General features: G+C 42.0%; 2 protein-coding genes across 8 annotated transcripts in view; one reads left to right on the top strand and one right to left on the bottom strand.

The window, feature by feature from the left end:
* EXD2 (exonuclease 3'-5' domain containing 2) overlaps positions 1 to 5,220 on the bottom strand; it is a 96,647-nt gene extending 91,427 nt beyond the window's left edge. Inside the window, exon 1 of one of the 2 annotated variants that reach the window (XM_044773860.2) lies at positions 4,847 to 5,220. The gene's annotated coding sequence lies outside the window, so the exon portion shown is untranslated. The remainder of the gene's footprint in view (positions 1 to 4,846) is intronic. The other variant, XM_044773861.2, reaches the window with a different exon arrangement.
* Positions 5,221 to 5,355: 135 nt separating this feature from the next.
* DCAF5 (DDB1 and CUL4 associated factor 5) overlaps positions 5,356 to 27,570 on the top strand; it is a 115,418-nt gene continuing 93,203 nt past the window's right edge. For 2 of the 6 annotated variants that reach the window (XM_044773855.2, XM_070513863.1), the window contains exon 1: positions 5,413 to 5,756. In XM_044773855.2, the coding sequence (XP_044629790.1) occupies positions 5,543 to 5,756 (214 nt within the window). In that variant the 5' untranslated portion in view covers positions 5,413 to 5,542. Of the gene's footprint in view, positions 5,757 to 5,925; positions 6,110 to 27,570 lie in introns of those variants that run through there. The other 4 variants (XM_070513861.1, XM_044773857.2, XM_044773854.2 and 1 more) reach the window with 3 other exon arrangements.

Here is a 27,570-nt window from a genome sequence, read left to right as displayed (position 1 = left end):
CACAAACTCTTCCAAAAAATACAGGATGGACTTCTCAACTCATTTTATGAGGCCAATGTTACCCTGATATCAAAATCAGACAAAGATATCACAAGAAAAGAAAACTAAAGACCAACATCTCTATGAATATAGTTACAGAAATCCTCAACAAAACACCAGCAAAGTGACTCCAGCAACATTTAAAAAGGATTAAACACCGTGACCAAGTAGGATTTATCTCAGGAATGTAAGATTGATTTAACATATGAAAATCAATCAACATAGTACAGCATTTTAATAGAATTAAGGACAAAAACTCTATTATCATTTCAATAGATAAAGAAAATCATCTGACAAAATCCAACACTCTTTCTAATAAAAACATTCTACAACCAGAAATCAAAAGGGACTTCTGCACCTGATAAGGGAATCACAAAAAACCCACAGCTAACATAATATTTAATGGCGACTAAAAGACTAAAAATTTTCCCTCTAATATCAGGAACAAGACAAGATGTTTGCTCCTACAAGTTCTATTTGACATTGTACTAGAGGTTCTAGCTAAGGCAATTAGGTAAGAAAAAGAAATAGAAAGCATCCAGATTGCAAAAGAAGAAGTAAAACTATTTCTATTAGGCTCTGAGAGGATCTTCTGTTAAAGATTGGCACCTGAGCTAACAACTGTTGCCAATCTTCTGTTTTTTTTCTGCTTTTTCTCCCCAAATCCCCCCATCACATAGTTGTATATTTTAGTTGTGGGTCCTTCTAGCTGTGGCACGTGGGGCACCGCCTCAACATGGCCTGATGAGCTGTGCCATGTCCATGCCCAGGATCTGAACCTGCAAAACCCTGGGCCAGCGAAGCGGAGCATGCGAACTTAACCAATCAGCCATGAGGCCGGCCTGAGAGGATCTTGTATATAGAAAACTTAAGAAACTCACAAAAAACTATTAGAGCTAATAAATAGATTAAGCAGGTTTGTAGGATTCAAGGCCAATATTAAAAAATCTATTGTATTTCTATATGCTAGCAATTCAATGGAGGAAAGAAGGGTCTTTTAAAAAAATGGTGCTGGGGAAATCAATAAAAAAAATGGCGCAGGGATGACTGGATGTACATATGCAAAAGAATAAAAAGCTGCACCCCTACACCTCACACTATGTACAAAAATTAACTCAAAATGGATCACGGACGTAAATGTAAGAGCTAAAATATAAAACTCTTAGAAGAATTAAAGGAGTAAATCTTTGTAACCTTGTTTCTCAGATATGACACCAAAAGCACAAATAACAAAAGAAAAAAAATGATAATTGGACCTTAACAGAATTTAAAACTTTTGTGCTTCAAAGGATACAACCAAGAAATGAAAAGACCCACAGAATGGGAAAAAATATTTGCAAATCATATATTTGATAAGGGACTTGTGTCTAGAATATGTAAAGAATTCCTACAACTCAGCAATAAAAACACAAATAATTAAAAAATGGGCAAAGGATCTGAATACGCATTTCTCCAAAGAAGATATACAAATGGCCAATAAGCACATGAAAAGATGCTCAACATCAACAGCCATCAGGGAATTGCAAATCCAAACCATAATGAGAAACCACTTCACCCACTTGTATGGCTATAATAAAAAAGACAGACAATAACAGAGACTGGCAAGGAAACGGAAAAATTAGAACCCTCATACATTGCTGGTGGGAATGTAAAATGGTCAGCTGCTTTGGAAAACAATTTGGAAGTTCCTCACAAAGTACAACAGAGAGTTATCATATAATCTAACAATTCCACTACTAGGTGTATATGTACAGTTCCCAAGAGAAATGAGAACATGTCCACACAAAAACTTGTACACAAATGTTAACAACAGCATTATAAATAATAGCCAAAAAATGGAAACAGCCCAAATGCCCATTAACTGATGAACAGATAAACAAAATGTTGTATATCCATACAAGGGAATTTAATTTGGTCTAAAAAAAAGAATGGAGTTCTGATATATGACACAACAAAGATGAACTTTGAAAACATTATGCTAAATGAAAGAAGACAGACACAAAGACCACATATTGTATGATTCCACTCATATGAAATATCCAGAATAGGCAAATCCATAGAGACAGTATATAGATTAGTGGTTGCCAGGGGCTAAGGGTAGCGAGGAATGGGGAGTGACTGCTAATGTGAATGGGGTTTCTCTTTGGGGTGATAAAATCTTCTGGAATTAGATAGTGATGATGGTTGTACCACTTTGAGAATATACTAAAAGCCACTAAATTGTCAACTTTAAAAGCATGAATTTTATGGTATGTCAACTATGTCTGATAAAATTATTATTAAAAAAATGAAATGACGTGTCCTATAGATCTTGGCAGAAGAGTTTCTATTTAAATAGACGTTTCCTTTTTTTCCCCCAAAATTAAAATTGCCGTCATTTGAAATGACCAATAAATAACTTATCCCTTAAAAGACATTACAGTTTAATTATACGTATATAATATGTATTATTTTTCTGAATTAATATCTCTTATCTATGAGTAACAGTTTATTTTAAAGTTGAAAATATTTTTAAGTGAAAGATTTCTGAGCATGTTAGTATTTGTATGTAGCTCTTAATATGCTAAAATTTAACGTAATTAGTAAATGTTTGAGAAGGGGCTTAGTAGTACCTTAGTTTTCTTTTTAAACAAACAATTCTAAATTTGAACATTTCGTTAGCATCTAGTCAGTTTTTAAAGAGTCCTTACTCTTTCTCCAACGATACTGGGGTCAAAGAGTAAATGAATTTCTGGGAACTCTACATTTGATCAGTATTCAACCCACAGTGGAGCAATTATGTAAGGGTACCCATAGTAGTTCAAGGGTTCCTAAATGAACGGTAATATACAGAAGTTTCTGGGCCTAGGAAAAAAAGGAATTTTTTTTACCCTTCTCCCTCTTCCTCTACACATTCTATGCAGAGGAAAGATTACTCAGGAGTCCAATTTTATTCACTATTTTTAAGCTAAGTACACTGGCCTTTTCACGATAAATACCTATTATTGGAAAGGCCATGGTCACTGAAGTTGATTAAAGATTTGTATTACATAGTTATGTACAATATTATTAGTTTGCAATAAAAGACACAAGGGACTATGTTAAATTCTTAACAAAAGCAAATAGATACCATAAAGCTTGATCTTCTGAAGTTGGGTTATACTATAGGTAGGTTCACCAGATTTAGCAAATAATAATACAGAATGCCCAATTCAATTTGAATTTCAGATAAACGAATAATTATTTTAGTATAAGTAAACCCAAAATATTGCATGGGACATACTTATGCTAAAAAATTATTCATTGTTTATCTGATTCATATTGAACTGGGTGTCCTGCATTTTATCTGGCAACCCTAATGATGGAAATAAGAAGAGAGAGATTGTATCCACTGTCCTTACAAAGAGTAGCAGTAGGATATAAACAGTCTGAGTGGTCCTACATTTCTGTCCTGGCTGGTTACTGAACAGTTACAGAAGTTTCCAACAAAGTCCTAGAGTTGAGCTGGCTTGTGACCAGATCCTGGTCTATTTTTAGGTTGAGGTAAATGGGACAGTCATTCCAGGGATTGGGGAAAAGCCAGTCACATTTAAAGTTGTGGAGAAGAGGTATGTGCTTAAGACGGAGAAGAGGGTGTGTCTCTCCAGTCCCTAAATTCATTCAAGTATTCAACAAATGTTCCAGTGGCCACTAAGTGCCAGCATGTGCTGGCTCTGGACATATACCCATGAGCAGAAGAGACGTGGTCCTTCCTCTCAGAAAGCTTATAGCAGAGTGGGGGACTCTGATATAATCACAAAAATATGTTTAATTACACATTGTGATATTGCTATGAAGAAGAGATGTTGGGTGCTAAAAATCGTTAATCAAGCTGGTATACTACTACTGATCTTTACGGGGCTATTATAATGAATAAACACTATGAAGCATCCTGAGAATGAAACTTTTTAAAAGAAAGCACTACACATTTTCCTGTTTAGGGAAATATCCCATTGAAACCATAATTTCTGGAATTTGGGGGATTTCTGTTAAGTTCAGCAATATTTGCTATAATGTTGATTTTTAAATTAAACATTTACTTGCATATTTGTTATTAGTATGATTAATCTTGTCATTGTACAAAAAGTAGAAGTAGGTGATTGTGCTTGATGGATGTTCTCCACCTCCAGCCCACCTTTCATGGGGCTCTCCTCGACTGCCCACGTGCTATCTCTGATACAGAGGATGTAATTCCTGGTAAACTGAAAGGGCAAAAGTGACACCTGCCTATTGTAGCAGCTTATTACCATTTAATGACAGAGAATAGCTTCTAGGGAAAGCACTACAATACACTGACAAGGGGACTTTTTCCTGTATGTATCTGGTAGCATTCCAAAGCACTTAACATCCAGTCTCCTCGCTGGGGTCAACGCGGAGGCTCCCAGCCCACCGCAGGGCGGCTACTTCTGGCCTGGAACACAGCTGCTGGTTAACAGCTGTACGGCCTCAGAGCTCCACACTCAAGACCTTGAAGAGGAGCTCACCGCACCCGATTAAATCACACGTATTGCTATTTTCGCACAACGCTTCTTGTGTCTTGCAAATGTGCCTGGAACTAATGGACAGAACTCAAGTCGGTTTTGGCAATTTTCTTCTCACTTCTTAACAATTCCTTTCTCCCTTTTTCCCCACATACCACTCTACTATCCACCAAGCGGAACAATTTAGACGTTTTTACGGAATGGCTGGAGGAAGGGCGAATTAGCTGAATGTGGGGGGAAGGGGAGTGTCAACAATTTATTTTGTGGGGAAGGACGGGTGCGCTAACACAATCCCCAAGCGACCTTACCCCACGTGTCCAGTCCTAACTCCCGGTTCCCTTCTCTTGGACAGGGCTCGGCGGCCCCAGGGTGAGGCGGACAGAGGGAGACCGGAGCCTCGGCCTCAGTCCTCCTTCCACCTCTCTGCCACCTCGGGCTGCATTTTCCCGGCCGACAGAAAGAGCGCGGAGCCGCCTTCGTCCGGGCGCCGGGCCTCCAGGCGGCGATGGGCCGCGGTCGCTCGGACTGTTACGCGCCCTCAACTTCACAGAGGGCGGCGCTCAGGGCGGGCAGCGCGGCCTCCGCCGGCGCCACCCGGGGCCTCGCGCGGGGAGGAGCTGCGGTGGGCACGCCGAGCCGCCGCCCGCGGTCTCCAGGCCAGCCGCCCGCGTTCTTCCGGCCCGCGTCCGCGGGGGAGGGGCCGCCGGCGCCCGCGTTCTCCCGGCGCCCGCGGCCGGCGGAAGGGCCGCGCAGCGCGGAAGCGCGGCCGCAGCTGAGGATCAGCTGCTGGAGGCGGCGGCGAGGGCGAGGGAGGAGCCTTGGGGGAGGGGGGCCACCAGGAAGCCGCGGACGCCGCCGCGCGTCTGCACACCTCGCTCCGTCTGCCATGGCTGGTTAAAGAACCAGCCGGCTCGCAGCGCGGGGGGAGGGCCGGGGAGTGCGGCGGCCGCGCGGGAGGCCGAGGGAGGGGCGGCGGCGCGAGCGGCGGCGGCGGCGGTTCCAGCATGAAGAGGAGAGCTGGCCTGGGGGGCAGCATGAGGTCAGTGGTGGGCTTCTTGTCCCAGCGGGGCTTGCATGGGGACCCCCTGCTCACTCAGGACTTTCAGAGGAGACGCCTGCGGGGCTGCAGAAACCTCTACAAGAAGGACCTCCTCGGCCACTTCGGCTGTGTCAATGCCATTGAATTCTCCAACAATGGAGGCCAGTGGCTGGTCTCAGGTAAATCAACCCCCGTCCCCTCCCCGCGCCTCCCGGCCCCCTTCCCACCTCCCCTGTCGCCCTCCTCGCCCCCTCCTCCCGCCCTCAGTCCCCACCCCCTCCCTCCTCCACCCCCCCTGCTGCGGGGGGAAGGTTTGGTGTCAAATTAAAACCATTGCAGGGGGAGGGAGGGGAGGGAGAGGCTGTCTTCTATAAAAAAGACCTAAAATGGTTGACAGGTCCTTAATTCGCTTCATCCCAAGAGGAGAGTGACCTGTCCGGAGGACCGCCCTGGAAGTATGGGTTGGGGAGGGGGGCGAGGTTACCACTTGACAAAGTTTGATGGGAAACTCTTGCTCTGAGTACTTGAAAAGGTGCGGGGGGCATTTGGGGATTTTGAGAGGGAGGAGGCCGAGGCGCGCCGGGGGCAGGGGGGAGCCCGAGCCCCTGTCGCCGGCATCCTGGCGGAGGGGCCTGGGCGCCGGGCGGTGACAGGGCGGCCGCCGCAGGGCTCGGGGCTGCGACTCGGGGACCGGCTGGGTCCGCCGAGGGGAGGTGACGGGCGGGCGGTCGAGGTTGGGCCTCCTGGGCGCGCTGGGGGCCCAGCTCCATCTCCTCCGTCCTGCGGGGGCCTCTTCCGCGTCTTGTTTTTCTCCTGGTTTCCAGAGTGCCCAGGGCCCGGGAGGCCAGGGGGCACCGGCCTGAACTTGAATGCGCAACTTGTGAGGCCGGGGGCGGCGGATGGGCGACCCCGGAGACTTGTTGGCCGGAGCCCCGCGCCCGCACGCCCTTTCCCCGCGGCTGCCGTTGCAGGTGGTCCCCGCTCCTCTTCCCCCCCGCCCAGCTGGGCTTGGTTGCCCCCGGCTCCCCCTCCGGTGTGGGGAAAGTGGCGAAATCGAGGCCGGGGCTCCGGCCGGGCGGTGTAGGCCTCGCTCTCCCGGGGCTCCTAGCGACAGGCAGCTGAATCGATAGCCTATTGCTCCCGGGGAGGCCCGGGCCCTGCGCGCCGCGGCGACAGCTGCCCGGGGGGGGGGGGGGTGCGGCCGCGGGGGGCGCTCGCCGCCGCCGCCCTCCTCTCGGGGTCGCAGGCCCGAGGCAGGCGAGCGGGGATCGGGGTACGCTGGGGGCGGCTCCCCGAAACCCGGCCAAGGGGAGGAGGGCGACGACGGTGATCTGGCGTTCCCGCTCGCCTTCTGCCCTACCCGGTCCCTTTTCCTACATTGAGAGGAAGGGGGAGCCCAGCGCTGGACGTGGCGCCTCGCTTCACCCAGGCCGGTCCCCGAATGGGTTTCTAATTTACGTCAGTGGGCAGTTCTCCAGAAACTTCTGGGATCATGGCAAAGCATCCGTCTTCTTCGCGAGTAACAGTCGGAAGTGACACGGGGCGTGCAGTCCAATTTGGGGGTAGCAGAGATAAGACCTGTGTGATCATTCCGCGATAAACCTTCTGGGGTTTCTCCAGAACTGACTTGACTTTTCCACCCCAGATCGTTTTCTCTTTGACGAGGTAGATTTGGGCCCTAGATCATCCCCTGAAGAAACCTGATATTCCACTTCAAAGGCATACCCCAAACAAAAGCTTCCTTCCCCCACGATGCCCAAAATTCCCGAGGGCAAAAATGGGGGAAGATCTCTTTAAAGAACTCCCACCTTTTTCCCCTACTGCTGCTTCTGTTTTCGCAATACTCCCTTCTCCTTCCCAGAGTGATGTATTCCAACAGAGATGTTCCCAGACAAAAGTAAACCCACCCTACTGGGTGAGGGGATTTGGAGAGGACTCTTGTAGACTGAACTAATCATGTTAATTAAATCATAAGGGCAGTCATACATTGCTCAGTTTAACACACTTTTTTAAAATAACAGATTTATTAAGATATAATTCACATGCCATACAGTTCACCCATTTAAAGCTAGCACTTCTTTTAAAAGGTGCCTCCATTCTGTACCTATTATCCTTGTGCAGGGCCTTCCCCTGTGTCTTAAGTGAACCCTATTTTCTCTAGTCTTGGCCAGTTCGTTTCCCTTGGCTTAATTTTAGTCTCTAGAAGAGGGAGGCCTTTTCCACAGGGGAGGCTCTGGCAGACTTCTGGTTCCCAGGCGTTCATTGCCTTCCTTTTCCAGGCCAGAGTCGCCCATCTCCATCAGTGCTTTCAGGGTTCCCACCTTAGTCCTTCTCCTTCTCCTCCTACTTCCTCTAGCTCAGTTCTTCCTGTTTCCCTTTTTATCTACTCTTGCCCTTGTTCCTCGTCCTTCCTGCAAGCTTTTCCACCCGCCTCTCCAGTTTAGCTCAGATAGACTTACCTTTGCTTATTTGTTCCCTAAACATCAAGTTTTGGTTAACAGCCTTTTTAGCTATTCACCTTCCACTGTGAGTACAATTTATGCTAACAGAAGTCTCCCCCGCCCCCTTAGCCTCAGATACGGAAGCCCCTTCTGGGAGTCATAAATACATCTTAACTTGTTAAAGCTAATTAAATTTTGTTCTAGGAGGTCCTTCAATAATCTTCCCAAGTTTAAAACTATTTAAGGTGTCAGTGTTTACATTTTCGCTTATCTGTCGTTGTTCTTTAGCAGTTAACACCAGAGGGGAGAGGCACACAGTATTTTGAGGCTAATGTTATCTATCCCTCATGTTTCACAATAATGTGGTGGGAGGCCAGACTCTGGCTTGGTAATGAGATTACTTTTAAGGGTTTTGTTGTTCTTGTATCTTGTCTGGATTGGTTAAAGCCCTCAGAAAGTGGTGATTAAAATGATAGATTGTTCAGAGTTTGTTCACTGTTTTCATTTCCTAATTGTTTGGGCAGGCTCACATTTCTTGGACCTGACACATACTGTTTGAGAGAATTAACTTAGACCTAGGGCAAAATTATATTTGCATGATTCCTATGGCCTTTTAAATGCTATTTGTTAAGGATACATCATTGCTTTCTTTTTTTTTTTGGAGGAAGATTAGCCATGAGCTGACATCGGCAGCCAATCCTCCCTTTTTTGCTGAGGAAGATTGGCCCTGAGCTAACATCTGTGCCCATCTTCCTCTACTTTATATGTAGGATGCCTGTCACAGCATAGCTTGATGAGCCATGTCTTATGTCCCTGCCCAGGATCCAAACCTGTGAACCCCGGGCAGCCAGAGCAGAGTGCAGGAACTTAACCACTGTGCCACTGGACTGGCCCATATCATCATTGCTTTTTTGTTCTAACAGCTAGCCCTGAGGCCAGCCCGGTGGCGCAGCGGTTGAGTTTCCTCATTCCACTTAGGCAGCCCTGGGTTCGCGGGCCGGATCCTGGGCGCAGACCTACCCATTGCTTATCAAGCCATGCAGTGGCAGGCATCCCACATATAAAGTGGAGGAAGATGGGCACAGATGTTAGCTCAGGCACAGTCTTCCTCAGCAAAAAGAGGAGGATTGGCGGCAGATGTTAGCTCAGGACTAGTTTTCCTCAAAGAAGAAAAATAACAGCTAGCCCCTTTTCCAGGGCACAGTGAGGCCAGCAGGTATTGAATAAACCAGAAAAAATCAGGAAGGAGAAAGGTGTTCTCTTGGTAACTGAGATCGTGACAGCAATGAGTGGGGGGGATGGTTTTTTGACATTTTAAAATATTAAGTATTTTAACCTAGAAAGTATTTTTCTTTGTTGTTGATCAGGGCATTACTGTGATATCATGTAAGGTGGTGTGATATAGCATACATTTTACCAAATCACTGCTGTGTGTGTGACCTTAGTCAAGTTGCTAAGCCTCTCTGAGTCTGTTTACTGATGTATTCACTGGGAGGACCAGCACCTATCTGAAGAGCTGTTGTGAGAACTACATTTGGCAAAGTTTAGGTTGGGAGCCAGAGTGCCAGGCCTCTCAAAGGAAGTACTGAGTTTGTTTTCTTTCCTCTTTGTACTTCTAACTCAACGTGTCATTATTAGCCGGTGTTTGTTCTTACAGTATAAGTAATAGACCTGTGCAAAGGGGACGGACAGGATAGTTTTGTGACATTTTGATGTGGTATGAGGAGGTATGAGGTGGTGTGGAAAGAGCCTGGGATAGGAGTTGGAGGCTCTACCAGTCACAAATTGTATAAATTTAGGTAAGTCTCTACATTCCTCATATGTAAAGTGGGGATAACAAATTGCCTTTACTAACTACCTAACAGGAGTGTAGTATTCAATAATAGGTTACGTGTGAAGGTACTTTGTAAACTGTGTGGGTTTGAATGAACATTACTTTTTCTATTTTATTCTATGTGAGGAAGATTGACCCTGTGCTAACATCTGTTGCCAATCTTCCTCTTTTTGCTTGAGGAGGATTGTTGCTGAGCTAACATCTGTGCCAGTCTTCCTCTATTTTGTGTGGGATGCCACCACAGTGTGGCTTGATGAGTGGCACTAGGTCCATGGCTGGGATCTGAACCTGTGAACCCCAGGCTACCGAAGCAGAGTGCACGAACTTAACCACCAGGCCACTGGACCAGCCCCAAACATTGTATTTATAAAGAACTCCTTATGCTTGATGCTTGCAGTCTCTTAGAATCTTCCTGTGTGTTAGTTCTTAGAGGGGTTAGGAACAACACTGTATGTTGAAGTGCTACTTACAAGAGATCCTAACAACAGCAAGGAGGTTATGCTGGTACATGTATTTAGGGGATATCCTGGATTTACCTTTTAAATCTTTGGTGGCACCTAGTGTTTTAAATTGCCTCCATTGCCTCCTTTTGTGCTCCTTTCCCATGGAATGGAGTCCTTTATATGTTTGCTTGAAAGTCTTTTTCTTTTTGTCTTTGGGATGTTCATCTTCTGGGGCTCTGATTGGGAGACCATTCAGAATGTAGGTCTGTGTATATCTAACTTGGATTGTAACTCTGCCTTCTTATAGTTTGTAAACTGTTTGTGTAAACACAATCTTAGCAGTAAACAGAAATATCCAGATCTTGAGGGGTGAGAGTTGCTAAAAATATTATTTCCCCTGAATTGATATTTAAGGCATTGGAACCTGTAGAACTAGCAGATTAATAGCCCATAAGTATGAAGGTTTGAGTTGCAGGGAGAGATTATGATCTCTTTTTAATGCTTATGACTAAATGTAGGAAAAGCACCTTCAGAAGCTTTTCAAATAGCATCAGCAACTATACTGTTTCAGAGCGTTAATAAAGTAGGAGTTGTGAATGGGGAGAGGCCTTAATTACTTGGTCATAATGTTTATAACTGTGATAACTATTTAGTCCTATTTCTATTTCACATGGGTCTCTGACTTTACTGATCATTATAAGTATCCACAGTTACATAAGAGGGATTAAGAGCATGAACCCTGGAGTCAGGCTGCCTGGGGTGAATATCAACTCAACTACTTGCTAATTGGATTACCTTTGACAAGTCACTTACCTCTGTTTCCTTGTCCATATAATAAGGACAGTAATACCTCACAGGGTTGTGGTGAGGATTAAATGAAATAACACCTGAAAGTCCTTAGCACCAGGGCCTAGCCCATGCTGTTGCTCTGGTTGCTACTGCTGCTGCAACTGTTATTGTTTAACTTGAGCCTCAAAAAAGCTTTTAGGGGATTGACACCTTCAACATCTAATATTGTTGTACATGGCACAGTACAAAGTGAAAAATTGAGAAATCGCTCAGTGAGGTGAACTGTTAAAAATGCTTTGTGAATACACTTGACCCCAGTTTTGTCATCAAAGCATATTTTTAAGCATCAACCAAAAGGCTATGATAATAACCATATGCTTAATTTGAACCCATTAATTAATGATCATCTCCTGTTGTCCAGTCACTGGTTATCTCACATTTTATGGAATCAGGTTTTTTGTAAATAAATTCATCTGAGAGCATATTATCTGCATGTGAAGTGTTTGGCTTTAGCCAGTTAAATAAAGTCTGACTTTATTAAAGCTTCTCATGTGTTGAATTAGGGTGAACTTCTTGGTCCAGTGTATCAGGAGTGTATCAGGTGAAGTATGGCCAGTGGTGGGGCAGATTTCTGTCTTTAAAATCTTTCATAGTGCATACATTTTGACAAGGTGATTAGGGAATTAGATTTTCCTGTGAGCTTTTCTATTCACTGATAATCCATTGCTGTGATGATAGGAAATTTTATCCTTAGATCTATTTATTAGTTCAACAAATAGTTTTTGAATGCATAGTATTCATAAGACAGGAGCTATGAGAATAACAGAGGTGATGAATCAGGTATAAATCATACTCTTGAGAAGCTTGCATTTTAGGAGCATTTACTTCTCATTTGTAACAGTGCATGACCCTTAATTTTTCCCCTCTGCTTTATGATATTTTAATAGATATTTGATTTTTCTCTCGTTTGCAGTACTTAATATAGCAAAAATCGTCTTGCCTATGAGCTTTAGTGGGAAAAAAAGAAGGCTCATAGAGATGGCCTTGGAGTACATTGCTATGATAAATTATAGAGGTCAGGTCATGAGGATAAGGTAACGTGGATATTTATAGATGCATGTTATTTTTCCCACTTCTTGGTCAGTTAGCTAATTGATATCTATCAAAGACGGGCAAAATTAGAATTACGCCAGCGTTTGTCACTTCTTTAAAATAACCTAATGAGGTTCAACTGATGACCACTAGTCTCATTAGATATTATTAGCATATCAGAAAGTTGTCTTTGTGTTCAGTGTTGTTCAAAGAATCATCACTGGCTTGACTTAGCCAATGTGTGTTTTTTTTTCTCCCCAAATCCCCCCCGGTAGATAGTTGTATACTTTTAGTTGTGGATCCTTCTAGTTGTGGCATGTGGGACACCACCTCAACATGGCCTGATGAGTGGTGCCATGTCCGCGCCCAGGATCCGAACTGGCGACACCCTGGGCCACTGAAGCGGAGTGCGCGAACTTGACCACTGGGCCACAGGGCTGGCCCCCTAAGCCAATATGTTTTTGATTACTAAGAGTTCTTAGAAGAGCCGTAGCCCTCAGTTATGTATCTTGGCTACCACACTGTAAGGTGTCAGCCCAGGTCCAAGTGTGTGCTCATTAGCTGATTATTGATAGATTTGCCTGTAAAGTACAGTTGAAATCATTTAGATCAAGGAAACTCTACTGACGAGTAAAACTTGAAACACAAATGGATATGCTTTCTGAATCCCGAGTTAAGAAATGGATGTATTTATTTTCTCATGCATTGAGTGTGGAGAAGAGCACTTCCATTGCTAATATACGGCCCTTAATTTTAATCTTTTTTTCTTTTTCATGGTTTCAGGAAAAAAGTAATTGCTTTTCCTGTTTTAGTCTGAATTTAGATACTCAAGGGTGGTACTAAAGCCTTTTAAGTTTAAAGGAACTAAAATCCTAATTCAAATCAAGATTATATAGGCTAAGAAGGAAACAATTCTATTTTCAATTTTTGGTGCCCTACATTATATTAAAAATATTTTCTCTTGGGGCCGGTCCCGTGGCCAAGTAGTTAAATTCCCACCCTCCGCTTCAGCCAGGGTTTCGCTGGTTCGGATCCTGGGCGCAGACATGACACCACCCGTCAGGCCATGCTGAGGCAGCATCCCACATGCCACAGCTAGAAGGACCCACAACCAAAATATACAGCTATGTACTGGGGGGATTTGAGGAGAAAAAAAAAGATTGGCAACAGTTGTTAGCTCAGGTGCCAATCTTTAAATTAAAAAAATATTCTCTTACAGTTAAGAACTGAATACTAATCTGTTAGGAGTAACCCTTAGATTATCGTGAGAATGTGAAATTACATTTCTTTTCTACTTAATTCTCTGTCCTTTAAAGTTTTTGATTTTTGGTGATGAGGGTTAGGTAACCATTTGCCAAAGTGTGGGTATGTAAGCTAATTTTAGGTGATCTTTGAATGAATTTTTAAATTTTAATGGTTTGTACATTTATTTTTTTACATGTTAGAAAAGTCAAGCAGCATATATAAAATATTGTTTTTAAGGGATTTATTGCTTAAGGTGCAATAAATTTTAAAGAGTCAGTTTAAAGAAAAATAATGGCGAATGTGTTATGTGGATACGGAAAAAATCAAGAGGTGATCAAGATTGACTGAAGTTTGGGCAATATTGCATTAGGTAACCTTGTTTATATCTTCCTTCTCCCTCATCGAGTCAGAGAGTTGGAAAGATCTTTATTTTATGGAAAAGGAAGTGGAGAAGTAAAAAGGTGACTTCCAGAGCTGCCCCGTTAGTCTTTGGCAGTCGGGACTCTAAGGAGGGCTCATTGCTCCCCGGCAGGTGCTGTTTCTATGTAGCCTTTTTATATTTTTCTTTCCCTTTTCTTCTTATAGGATAGGCCACCTTTTCTGGCTCTCTTCTAAAGAATTGAAAGGTGATGTTAGCAATTTCTGAGCAAATGTACAACTCTAATTGCTCCTTTTAGATGATAAATTGTTATTCTGTGTTTTGTTGTAAATAAAGTTAACTTCTTCCACACAGGTATCTTATGTTTGTTTATTCATTAAAAATATGTAATGAGAACACAGTATGTGTGCCTCTTTAATCTTAATAATAACTATAAGAATTATTTTTTAAACATTTATTTAGCATGTAATGTGTGTCAAGCCCTCTGCTAAGCACTTAGTCTTATTTGTCAACTCGGAAAATAGCCAGTGTTACCTATAGTCTAGAAACACAAGGGGATTTAAAGGTTTTGTATTAATTGTCAAAACTGAGTGCTAAAGAATCAAGGAAGGACATTGATAAATGACTGCTGTGGGTTCTGTAATGCAGAGAACAGTTAGGGCATTAGTGGAAGAATAAATGTTAGAATTCATTGTTTCTGGTTAAAATCAAGTGAAATATAATTCTAAGGACGAAAAAAGATTTTTATTACCTTGGTCTTTGTAGAAAATTTCGTTCCAGTAGCTGCTTCCCAAGTTTTTGTTCTTTCAGCTTTAATATATATTTCTTACCACTGCCAACGTGTGTCCTAAAACTTAACTCTCATGATCTCACATCTCCTGCTGACCCTTCAGAAATCTACAGTGCTCCCCAGTGTCTACCAAATTAAGTAGGAATGCCTCACCTGACTTTCAACTGAGACACTGCTGTTTATAAAAACAAATATTTGACAGTAAAAATAGCTAATATTTGAGCATGTCATTCATTTATCAAATATTATTCGGGGGGGCATTTCATTGTGTGTCATATATGATCACATCTGATACTTAAAAGAATCGTTCCTAAGGTGTGGATGGTACTATTATCCTTATTTTATTTTTTTATTTTTATTTTATTTTTTTAAGATTTTATTTTTCCTTTTTCTCCCAAAGCCCCCCGATACATAGTTGTGTATTTTTAGTTGTGGGTCCTTCTAGTTGTGGCATGTGGGATGTCACCTCAGCATGGCCTCATGAGTGGTGCCATGTCTGCAACCAGGATCCGAACTGGCGAAACCCTGGGCTGCCGAAGCGGAGCGTGCGAACTTAACCACTTGGCCACAGGGCCGGCCCCTATTATCCTTATTTTAGATGTGAGGAAAGCGAGGCTTAGAGAAATTAAGTAACTTGTGAAAGCTCCCATAGTTTGTGGTGGAGCTGGATTTCCAGCCTGGGTCTGCATGAGACATGCTGCCAACTGCTCTGAAGTTTTTAGACTGTTACGTACGCTTTAAGAGGTTCTGACCTTTTTCCTACGTTCTCATTTCTTTTTTGTTTTTTTTTAAAGATTTTATTTTTTTTCCTTTTTCTCCCCAAAGCCCCCCAGTACATAGTTGTATATTCCTTGTTGTGGGTCCTTCTAGTTGTGGCATGTGGGATGCTGCCTCAGCGTGGTGTGATGAGCAGTGCCATGTCCGCGCCCAGGATTCGAACCAACGAAACACCGGGCCGCCTGCAGCAGAGCGCGTGAACTTAACCACTCGGCCACGGGGCCAGCCCCCCTACGTTCTCATTTCTTGATGCTATCACTCTGATAACTTTGCTAACTGCTTTTTTCCCCTTTGTGTATAAACAGAAGAAGTGGGGCTGAAGGGATGGGTCGTTGGGCTTGGAACCTCAAAGCACAGTTCTGGTCACAGCTATGGTACTCACCCCTCAAGCAGATTTAGCACCTTGGTGCTAGAAATCACTTCACTTGGGTTTTGGTCTTGGCAGTCATCTAAAGTCTTCTTCCCTACACTTTGGATGTGGATGTTCCTCGCTTGCTTACATAAACCGTGTGACTAACTTCACACTGGGCTAAACTCACCTACTTTAGTCTAATTAGGAGTAGGCATACTCTGGTTACAAAGTTGGTTCCGCTTCTCCATTAGCCCAAGTAAAAGTCAAGCAATATATACATATGTATTTACTGAGCCTGCAATTTGAGTTTGATATCTACCAAAAGCACGCTGATTGAGTACATTTGGCTGAATTTCAGACAACAGATATTCATAATAACACATGGGGAGAAAATATCTATGCCTGGAGCATAGACAAATAATGTGCTTCAGAATAAAGTGCTTTTTGGACAAAGGTTTAAACAATCTAAATGGGATTATTTGCCTGGAGAGCACTGGTAAGTCATTTGGAAGCACTTTTCCACAGATGCAGTATCATATAGGGAGGTATGCCTCCTAGGCCAGATGATAAGCCTGTTTAATCCTTAATGAATCTGAAGTATAGTGTTCTTGCAAATAAAATTTACATCTGTCACCAGCAGCTTCGCTCTGCTTCTGTGAAAAGGAAGGCATTTCATTTCCAAGGTTATTCACTGATTGGGTGAACAAGGAGGGCTGCTCTGTAGGTTCTGGTCTTGGATACCACTGGTACTTCACATCAATTTTCCTAAGGGATTTGGGGAAAGACTTGACAACCATCATTTGTCACTTTAGTTGTCTGCTCTTCCCGTGCCTTCATGTTCACACTTTCTGGCCACCTTACTCACTCCTTGCACTTTGCAGTGTTGAATACCCGAAACTATCATGTACCTCTCAGGATATAGAGTTGATATGCATTTGAGATCAAGTCCATGTGCTCTGAGTACTATTTTCTTATTAGGGCCAATTTTAAAATGGAAGTTATATTCCAGAGAGCTGGGACATGTAGGAATCAAAGAGAAAGTGACATCTGAGGAAATTGACAGGTTTATAACAGATCCACATAGCGGAGAAGATGTTGGCAGAAAGGCTGATTCCCATCTTCCCTTTTGCCCCTCTTGGGGCTTTTGCCGGTTGATAAGGTAAGATAAGATTACCTTATATGGTTGATAAGGTAACTCTGTAGGTCCCTTGCCTGCCTTGCTTTCTGCTGGGGTCCTTTGTAACCAAGGTGAGTATATATCCTGGGTTTACTTAGGATTGTCTCAGTTTCCACATTGTCCCAGTACAATTATTAGCGATCCTTTCTTTCTTATAAAGGCCCTAGTTTGGATGATAAGTTATATGGCCATCTAGTCATAATCATCCGAGCTGTCTGGTTCTCAGGTAAAACCAAAGCCCCAGTCTCTTAACTCCTCCCCTTCGCCACTGAATGCCTTTGGTGGAAAAGCCTCCAAGCCCCATTCTCTCCATGTTGGGTCTCAGCTGCTGCTTTTAGGGTACTGGATTGAGCATGAGGAGCAGGGTGGTTGCTTAGTCGTTTGTCCCCTCGTCTTATTAGAAAGCAAAAAACAGGCCAAAACCATTAGGAAAGTGCTAGGGCCAGAGGTTAGTAAGTTACTCTTTCCTTTCTGTATACCTCTTCTTATAATTCTTGTTCTACTATTCACTTGTACATTCTTTTTTGTTTTTTTTTTTTTTAAAGTCTTCTTACAGGTGGTTGTTTTTTGCCAAGTTGATTTTGGGGAGAGGCATTTTGGGGAGTGATTCCCCACTGAGTTGGGATCGTTTTCCTGAGGTATTTTAAACTAAAAGTGGATATGATATTGGTATTAAAACCATGCTATAGGCTTCGTTTTGTGGGATATCTGTCCAGCACCAGAGGACATCTGGAGTAAAAGTTGATCCCCTCAAGTGTGTAAATTGGCTCTGAGAAGGGTTTTCAGGAATTGTAGTTTTTCTGGTCGATAGCCAGTTGGCTCTAGATTGTCTTTCATGTTGTGGCATGTCATGAATAAAGAAGTTTAAGAGATCTGGGTTAGAGTCCTGATTTCATCCTTCTTACCTGTGATCTTATGCTACTGATGTTCTGTCTCTATAGAATCATAGAATTTTACTGCTGGAAAGGACTAATGATCATCTAATTGAAGCCTTTAATTTTATATATAAGGACACAAAGGAGCGAAGAGGTAAAGTGATTTGCCCAGTGGCTCACAAGTAGTAAGTGGTACAATCAGGATTAAAATCTGAGTCTTCTGACCTGGTCCCTCAGTAGGGAAAGTCAGGAAGTTCTGCATTTATAAAGAACTTACTCAAAGTGTTAAACTCTTTTAAGTGACTTACTCTGCCAGTACATTGTGACAGTTTCTTTGTCTCTGAACATGATTGTTTTGATTAAGTTGGTGGTCCCCTATTATTTTACAGATAAGTAAATAGAGATTTTCCAGGTTGGAGGCAGTGTCACTCGGGCTGTCTCCAGTTTTAATTCTTAGCCTACCTATCCTTCCTTACTTTGGAAAGTGTGTTTCCTTCTAAGAACATTACTCAGGAGGAGAAATTTTTTGCAATCCAGATGCCTGTTAAAATCTTGTTACACAACTTCCCTCATTCAGAATTTCCGTTCAAGTCTTGTATCTAAATTCCAGTTGTATCTCGTGTGTTACAGCTTAAGGCCAAGTAACTAATTGGAGCCTCTGAGGGTTGTTATGTTTCTTTTCTTAATAGATGTCTTAACTGTGTTTGATGGCCTGGTGCAGATGTCTTATCTTATCACTTGCTGCCATAGATGGCTGAAGCATGTGTTTTGCCTGAGACATACTGGCAAGAAGCAAGTGAAATTTGCATGGTTGGCACCCAGCTTCAAGCAGCCCTTGATTTAGCCTCAGAGTTGATATCTCTGTTTGTATCTGCTCATGGGTGGGTGTTGTATGCCTTCCTAGAAGAACTGAAAAAGCGTTGGGGCCTGCATTGGTTTAATCTTTTTAGAATTGCCCAAGAAGAGAAAAGAAAGCTTAATTATATTGTTAATGTTGCTTATGCAGGGAATTTTGCGAAAAAACTAAAAAAATAAGAAACTGCTCAGAGTGACTGAAGATCATCTGTAATATAAGCAGGAGAGCATGTTGTCCAGGTTAGTTCTCTATGGTAGAAGAAGTGGGACTGGGGCCGGCCCGCTGGCTGAGTGGTTAACTTTGTGTGTTCCGCTTTGGCAGCCCAGGGTTTCGCTGGTTTGGATCCTGGGTGCAGACGTGGCACTGCTGATCAGGCCATGCTGAGGTGGCATCCCACACAGCATAACCAGAGGCACTCACAACTAAAATATACAACTGTGTACTGGGGGCTTTGAGGGGGTGGAGGGGGAAAGAAGATTGGCAAGATTGGCAACAGATGTTAGCTCAGGTGTCAATCTTAAAAGAAAAAGAAGAAGAAGTGGGACTGGACATGAAGACAATGTGTGGTCTAGGAGTACCTCACGATGCATCATCTACTATCTTAATAACTTCCCTGTAAATCCTTACTGTTGTTGAGGCCCCGAGAATCTGTTTTTAGTGTTCCCCTAGTTCTGTTTGAGGAGCTTTTGTTCTTTCACGTTTCACTCATTCCACACTTTACTGTTGAGAATTTCCTATTGAATCATATAAGTCATCAGAATATGGCACTAAGACAGGCTTCCTACTTATTCATAAGTTTAAAAAATATCATATGTTAATTATAGGAAATTTGGCAAGAAAGAAGTATCCTACCTACTCAGGATAACCATTTTTGACACATGGTGTCATAGTTTAGCCTTTTTTGTATGCATATGTACATTTTTAAAAATAAAATTGGAATTAGGCCATCTCTGCTGTTTTGTAACCTTTTTTCTTTATGTTAACATTTTTTCATATGTCATTGAATATTCTTCAAAGCAGGGTTTCTCAACCTCAACAGTTATTGACATTTTGGGATGGATATTTCTGTTATGGGCGCCTGTCCTATGCACTGAGCAGCATCCCTGGCCTCTAACCAGTTTATGTCAGTAGCATCTCCCCAATTGTGACAACCGAAAATATCTCCAGACATTGCCAGATGCTCCCTGGGGGGGCAAAATCACCCTGGTTGAGAACCACTGTTCTGATGCAAAAATTCTCAAACTCTTCGGTCTCAAGACCTCTTTACATTCTTAAATATCATTGAAAATCTTACAGACCTTCAGTTTATGTGGGTCATATTCATTGATTATTTTTTGTATTAGAATTTAAAACAGAGAGAGTTTAAAAATTCATTTATTTAAGAATAGCAATAATAAACTTTATATTAACATAATATTTTAATGAAAAATAACCATATTTTCCAAAATAAAAAAAATAGAAGAGTAGCATTGTTAAAAATTTTTCCAAATCTCTTTAATGTCATAATAGATATTGTGAACACATTTACATTTAATCTGTTGTGGAATATTGCTTTAGCTGACATATATGAAGAAAATTCAGAATTACACAGATATGTAATTAGAAAAGGAAAAGAGTATTTTAATGCCTTATCAGATAATTGTGTATATTCTTCTTTGATACTATATCAAAACTTGACAAGTGGAAGTTTCTTAAAGATTAGTTGCAATGTAGAATCCGAAAAAATATCAGAATTTTTCATAGTCTGTTACATTAAAATCCATTAGTCTCTGTTTAAAGCCTCCCCCGCCACGTTGCTGGTTTCTCTTGAAAAACTGGAATCAGGCAACTTGAGCCTGCATTCCCCAATGGCAGTAACTGGCTGGAGCTGAGTATACAATGGCTTGTCCTTTCAAAAGGGTTGTATATTCTCCAGTCTGCCATTTAATCTGGCAGGTTTTACTCTTTTGCTTTGCTGCCTGGCCCCGGTTGTATTTGAGGAGCTAGATTGTATTGTGGTAAGGAGCATAGTTTCTGGAGACAGATTACCTGGATTCAGATCCCAACTCCTACTCTTGGTCACTGTGTACCTTCAGGTTACTTAGCTTTTCTGTAGTTTCATCTGGATAATAAGGATAGCAACAATATCTACTTCGTAGGATTATTAAAAGGATTAGAAGAGCCCCAAGCATTGTCTCATAACATCATACATTGATCATTTGGAAGATATTTGTTCACTGAGTTAGACATATTTTCTAAGTCTTGACACATTTCATTATGTAATATATTTCAAGAAATCATTTTTGTTAGTACCACCTCCAATCTCATCAGTAAAGTCTTTATTGGGAAGTGGTGGAGTTCACTGTGGTGAATGGTACAAGTTTTACAAAATTCTTGTTTTCTCTTGAGAGCTTAAATTTTATCATTGAGTACAAATAATGCCAGTTGTTTTCCTTGAAGTGACAGGCTCATCTTGTTCATTTTGGAGAAAATATCTGCCAAATACCCAACTCTGAATAACCATAGTTTGTCAATCATTTCAAGTAAAAATAAAATTCCATAAAAAAAGCAGCCACTTCAGCTCACAAAACAAACCATCGCACATGTGCTTTTCCAGAAAATAACCATTGTTCTTTGGTGTGCAGTGAAAGTGTTCTTCCCATTTCATCATACAGAAGATTACAGTGTGTTCTCTGGTTGAAATTTGATAGAATTATTTTTACTGCTTCATCAAGGACATTCCTAAGTGAAACTGACATTTGTTTTTTATTGTTAGTGGGTGACAGTTAAGGATATACTGATGACCTAGTAATAGTGTGGTATACTGCCTTGGTGAGTGCTGAGACACCAGTAGTCTTACAAACCACCATTGCTTTTACACCATCACTACAATGCCAACACAGTGAAAAAGCAAATAACACTGTAGTGTTGTTGTGAAAATAATTTTGACTTTGCAGACCTCCTGGGGTTCAGGGAACACACTTTGAGAACAACTTTTTTTTTTTTTTGAGGAAGATTAGTCCCAAGCTAACATCTGCTGGCAATCCTCCTCTTTTTGCTGAGGAAGACTGGCCCTGAGCTAACATCCATGCCCATCATCCTCTACTTTATATGTGAGACGCCTACCACAGCATGGCTTGTCAAACAGTGCCGTATCTGTACTCAGGATGGAACCAGCAAACCCTGGGCCGCCAAAGCGGAACATGCAAACTTAACTGCTGCCCCACTGGGCCAGCCCCGAGAACAACTGTTCTAAAGCACGATATTATGGCAGTATTGTATCCTGTCAAGCACCTATGTCAGAAATTTTTTTTTTTTTTAATATTGGCAACTGAGCTAACATCTGTTGCCAATCTTCTTTTTTCTTCTTCTTCTTCTTCCCAAAGCCCCCCAGTACATAGTTGTATATTCTGGTTGTAGGTCCTTCTGGTTGTGCTATGTGGGACGCTGCCTCAGCATGGCCTGATGAGTGGTGCCATGTCTGTGCCCATGATCTGAACCAGCGAAAACCTGGGCCACCGCAGGTGCGCAAACCCACTCGGCCATAGGGCTGGCCCTGTATATCAGAATTTAAACCAGTTCCCTCCTTCTGTTTATTTTCTTCTTTTATGACAATTCTTGTAGCTAAACCTTTGTGAAAATTTATTTTTTTCCCCTAGAATGAAATCTTAGAAATGGGGCTCTGGGTCAAAGGGTATGAATTTTTTTTATATTTACAAAATACATTTGATATATATTTGCCCTCCAGCATGGGGCGGTTGAAGTGATTTATGCTTGTGCCAGTTCATTATGAGACTGCATCTTAGCTACTGTTCTCTATCCTGTCGTCTTTGCCAGTCAGTGTGTGAAAAATGGTATCATTTAAAAAACTTATTACTTCAATTCTCACATAATTGACTTTGATTATTAGGGAGGTTGAATATTTTATCTTAAGTTTTGGCCATTTTGTAGTCTTCCTTTAGGCCACTTACAATGCAACTGATTAGTTTGCAGCTTTCTTTGTTAAAATAGTCACATTCTCCTAATACCTTTCAAGATTAATCCCTAGGTGCTCTGCATTTGAGTATCAAACCTCAGTGTCAAATTTAGAGGTCCTCTGTTAAGGAGGCAGGTAGTAAAAGTGCTTGGTAAACTACTCTACATTTCAGAAGTTTGAGCCCCACCTTTTTGACTTTTGTCATATTGAAGGTTATCATCTGTGCTATTACTTAATATTTTTTCCTAAATTGACTCCTCGTAAAACAATACTTGAAAGGAAACTATATTACTGTCATGTCTGTCATGGGTTTTATGTCCTAGTTTTTTTTCCTAATACACATTAAAATACGTCATTGTTAAAATTATTACTCTTTGAAGTCACCCAGTGACCTCTGCTTACCACACTGTAGGAAGAGCCGTCTTGGATTTGAGTGCCGCTCTGCCACTAGCTGGTAGTGTCGGTGCTCTGGGATAGGTGAGTTTACCTCTCTGTGCCTCAGGTTCTTCACTGGCAAAGTGGGGGTGTTGGAGTGTCTTCCAGCTCTGTTCTGTGATTCTGGTATAAGATGTTTGTGGATTCCTGTCTCTATTTCTGCTCAGGAATTAGAGACATTGCCTAGGGATTGGTGTACTGGTTTAGGATTTAAAAACGCTGGCTCTGTTCAGCTGCACTGCTGCTAGTCATCTGATTTTAGAGGAACCATTTTATTTCCTGGGGTTCTAGCTGTCTGGTTCAGGGGTTGCTGCTACTTTACTTCCTCCTTCAAGTTAGGAGTCAAGGCTTCTATCATTGAGGCTAGCAACTGCCTCACTTTTCACATCTTCAAAATGGGGATAATGTTTCTGCCCTACCTACATAATTGGAGATGTGGAAAAATGAGTTAATAGGCAGATAAGTGGACTTAACTTTCAGAACAAGGGTGTGGGGTAAGGGCAGGGTATTAGCAGGAGTTAATGCCTGTCGATGTTATCCCTCCTGTGGCTACTTCTGTAGTGAAGAGTAAAATTCATAGGACACCACTTCTCCTTCTCTCTCCATACCTGCTTGCACTTGCCGTTTGATTTTTTTCTCTCTGATTTAGAAAGTGCCATTGGACTCCAGTTTTGTGACCTTGGGCAAATCATCCAACCTTAACTTATCCATGGGCCAAATGCAGCCTCCACCGAGGCCTGCATTCAGCATGCGAAAATCAAGTTGCTGACTTCTCTTGAAAAATTGGAAGGTCTAGCAACCTTGAGCCTGCATTCCTCTATGGCAGTAACTGGCTGGAGCTGAGTAGTGGCTTGTCTTTTAAAAAGGGTTGTATATTCTCCAGTCTGCCATATAATCTGGCAGGTTTCACTCATTTGCTTTGCTGCCTGGCCCCTGCTATAATTGAGAGGCTGGACTGTATTGTGGTAAGGAACACAGTTTCTAGAGCCAGATTACCTGGATTCAGATCCCAACTCCCACTCTTGGTCACTGTGTACCTTCAGGTTATTTAGCTTTTCTGTAGTTTCTTCTGGATAATAAAGATAACAATACCTACTTCATAGGATTATTAAGAGGAATAGAAGAGCCACTACACATAAAACCCTTAGGCTGGTCCCTGGCCCAGAATAAATTTAGCTGATGTTAGCTATTGTTGTTGGAGTTCAAATACCATAATAATTAGCTAACGTTTATCTGGCTCGTGCTATGCATCAGGCATTGGGCCAAGTCCTTCACACAGATCTGTCTCATTAATCCAAACATAACACTATTAAATAGGTAGAATTATTTTCTCAATTTTGCAGATGAGGATACAATTTGAGAGATTAAGTAACCTGCCTAAGGCACACAGCTAGTAAGTGGTAGCGACGTGGAGAGTTGAACCCTGTGCACCTGTATCCTAAGCCTGTGGTTTTAATGCTGTGCTGTGCTGCCTTATGTTACATCCACCTCTGAAGTAAGTGTCATTGCAGAAGTGGCAGGCTTAAGTAAATAGAGATTAGTGCTCTTAATTATTTTTGTAAGTGATTTGAAGAAAGAATACATATAAATATCCCAAATTTATATAGGACATTAGTTCCTTCAGGTAATGAAATGCCAAACCCATGGGGATAAACTGCAAGCAACTCTTTTTGTGTGGGTGAAGTGAGCAGAAAAGTGGTAACTGAATTTCATAGTAGGTAAGCATAAAATAATACATAAAGAAAAATCATACACTATTTGTAGAATCATGTGCTTCAAGATATTCAATAAGGACTTGAGAGTCATTTTGGACTATTATTTGAAAGTTAAAAAGGCTGGCAAACATTTCACACCTACTAGGATAACTTTTTTTTTTTTGGTGAGGAAGATTGGCCCTGAGCGAACATCTGTTGCCAGTCTTCCTCTTTTTCCTTGAGGAAGATTGTCGCTGAGCTAACATCTGTGCCAGTCTTCCTCTGTGTTGTATGTGGGATGCTGCGACAGCATGGCTTGATGAGTGGTGTGCAAGTCCGTGCCCAGGATCTGAACCCATGACCCCTGGGCCGCTGAAGTGGAGTGCACAAACCCAACCACTATGCCACCAGGCCAGCCCCTAGGATAGCTTTTATTAAAGAAACCCAAACAAACAGAAAATAACAAGTGTTGGTAAGAATGTAGAGATATTGGAACCCTTGTGCCTTGTTGGTGAGAAATGTAGAATGGTACAGCCCCTGTGGAAAACAGTATGGCAGTTCCTCAGAAAATTAAACGTAGAATTACCATAAGGTCCAGGAATTTTATTTCTGGGTGTATACCCAAAAGAATTGAAAGCAGAGATTCGAACAGATATTTGTATACCATATTCATAACAGCATTATTCACAACAGCCAAAAAGTGAGAGAAACCGAAGTGTCCATCAACAGATGAATGGATAAACAAAGTGTGATACACACATGCAATAGAATATTATTCAGTCTTAAAAATGGAGATTCTGACGCATGCTACAACATGGATGAGCCTTGAAGACATTATGCTAAATGAAATAAATCAGTCCTAAAAGGACAAATATTGTATGAGTCTGTTTACATGAGGTACGTAGAGTAGTCAAATATGTAGCGACAGAAGTGTTGTGAACGATGGTTGCCAGGGGTGGAGAGGAGGCAAGAATGGAAAGGAGTTATTTAATGGGTACAGAATTTCATTTGGGGAAGATGAAAAGTTCTGGAGATGGATGGTGGTAATGGTTGCACAGCAGTGTGAAAATGTGAATGTACTTAATGCCACAAAACTCCTCACTTAAAAATGATTTTAAAAAAAGAAACAGCAAAATGCTAGGCATCTCTAGGGAAGAAAAGCTGGAGACAAATTGGAAAATGCTTTTCTGTCCTGTGTAGAGCTGTGGGACGTCCTCTCTTGGAATTCTAAGTAGTGTTCTGGCCTCTGCACTTTGGTAGAAGGCATACAAGTTGGTTTTAGGCACTCGGCCTAGCTCCTTGGATTATTAGCAAGCAAGCCATTACCTCTCTCTGATCCTCATCTGGAAAAAGACTCTGTATAATCCTTACCTCACAAGTAAAGATGTACGTAAATGAACTTCTATACAAATGTTGATTATTTTCGACTTTGAAAAAATAACAAAACAGACTTATTTTCCATTCACTGATGTAGCTCAGCTGTGTGGCCCACAGGCTCTGCTTCTGTCTCTCGGTGCTGCCTCTTAGAGCTCAGCAGAGGTGTGGTTGACACGAAAGGAGGTTTGGCTTCAGAGTGGCGATTATACACACTGAAAAGAAGGAATAAATAGGCTGAGAATGATTTTCCTTTAGTCTTTGCAAGTTAAAAAAACCAACAACAAAACTCCAGCAATATGAGTGTTAAATAAAATTACTATCCCCAAGAGGTAACCTCCATTAACCATTTTGCATCTGCTCTCCCATGTACAAATTTGTATATATTTTTGTTTTATTAAAATGTATCATGCTATTCATATTCCAAAACAAGAGTTTGAAAGATTAGGACAAATTCATGGAGGATACTTAGGAGAAACTAGGATACTTTGAGTGGTGTGTATACCTAACACATGACGCACCGGACTAAGTACTTTTATATATATTATCTCAGGACACAGAAATAGTGGTGTTTTCTTCATTTTACAGTCATAAAATTGAGGCTAGAGAAGTAGAACAGCTTCTCCAAGGACACATGGATGGTGAAACCGGGATTTGAATCCAGACCCTTTTATTCCAGCGCTGGCACTTCCTGTCCCTTCTGTAGCACCACCTTCACTGCCTATCAAAGAGGAAACCCGAAGCTCAGGATCTAATCCCATTGAGCCATTTTTTAAAAGAAAATAATCTTTTGAATAGTTAATACTGTCACTGACACTTCAGACACTTTCTGTCTTAGTGATTAGTGCATGTCAGTACATGTAGAGCTGCCTCATGCCCTTTTTTTTGGCTGCATAATACATGGTACATATATGAACAATAAACTTGTTTTGCATTTTTTCTTTGTGGTAAAATATACATAACACAGAATATACCTTTTTTTAATTGTTTTTAAGATTGGCATCTGAGCTAACAACTGTTGCCAATCTTTTTTTTCCTGCTTTTTCTCCCCAAAGCCCCCCAGGACATAGTTGTATATTTTAGTTGTGGGTCTTTCTGGTTTTGATATGTGGGATGCCGCTTCAGCATGGCCTGACGAGCAGTGTCATGTTCGCGCCCAGGATCCGAACCAGCGAAACCCTGGGCTGCCGAAGCAAAGTATGCGAACTTAACCACTCGGCCACGGGCCTGGCCCCAGAATTTACCATTTTAACCATTTTTAAGTGTATTGTTCAATAGCATTCACATTGTTGTGCAACCATTGCCACCACCCATCTCCAGAACTTTTTCATCTTGCAAAAATGAAACTCTGTCCCCATTAAACAACAACTCCTTGTGGCCTCCCCTCAGCCCCTGGCAGCCCCCATTCAACTTTCTGTCTCTATGAACCGGACCACTCCAGGTACCTCACATGAGTGGAATCATACAGTATTTGCCCTTTTGTGT

This window comes from Equus asinus, chromosome 7 (genome assembly GCF_041296235.1).
Source record: "Equus asinus isolate D_3611 breed Donkey chromosome 7, EquAss-T2T_v2, whole genome shotgun sequence".
Lineage (NCBI taxonomy): Eukaryota > Metazoa > Chordata > Mammalia > Perissodactyla > Equidae > Equus > Equus asinus.
This window is presented reverse-complemented; position numbering and strand designations above follow the sequence as displayed.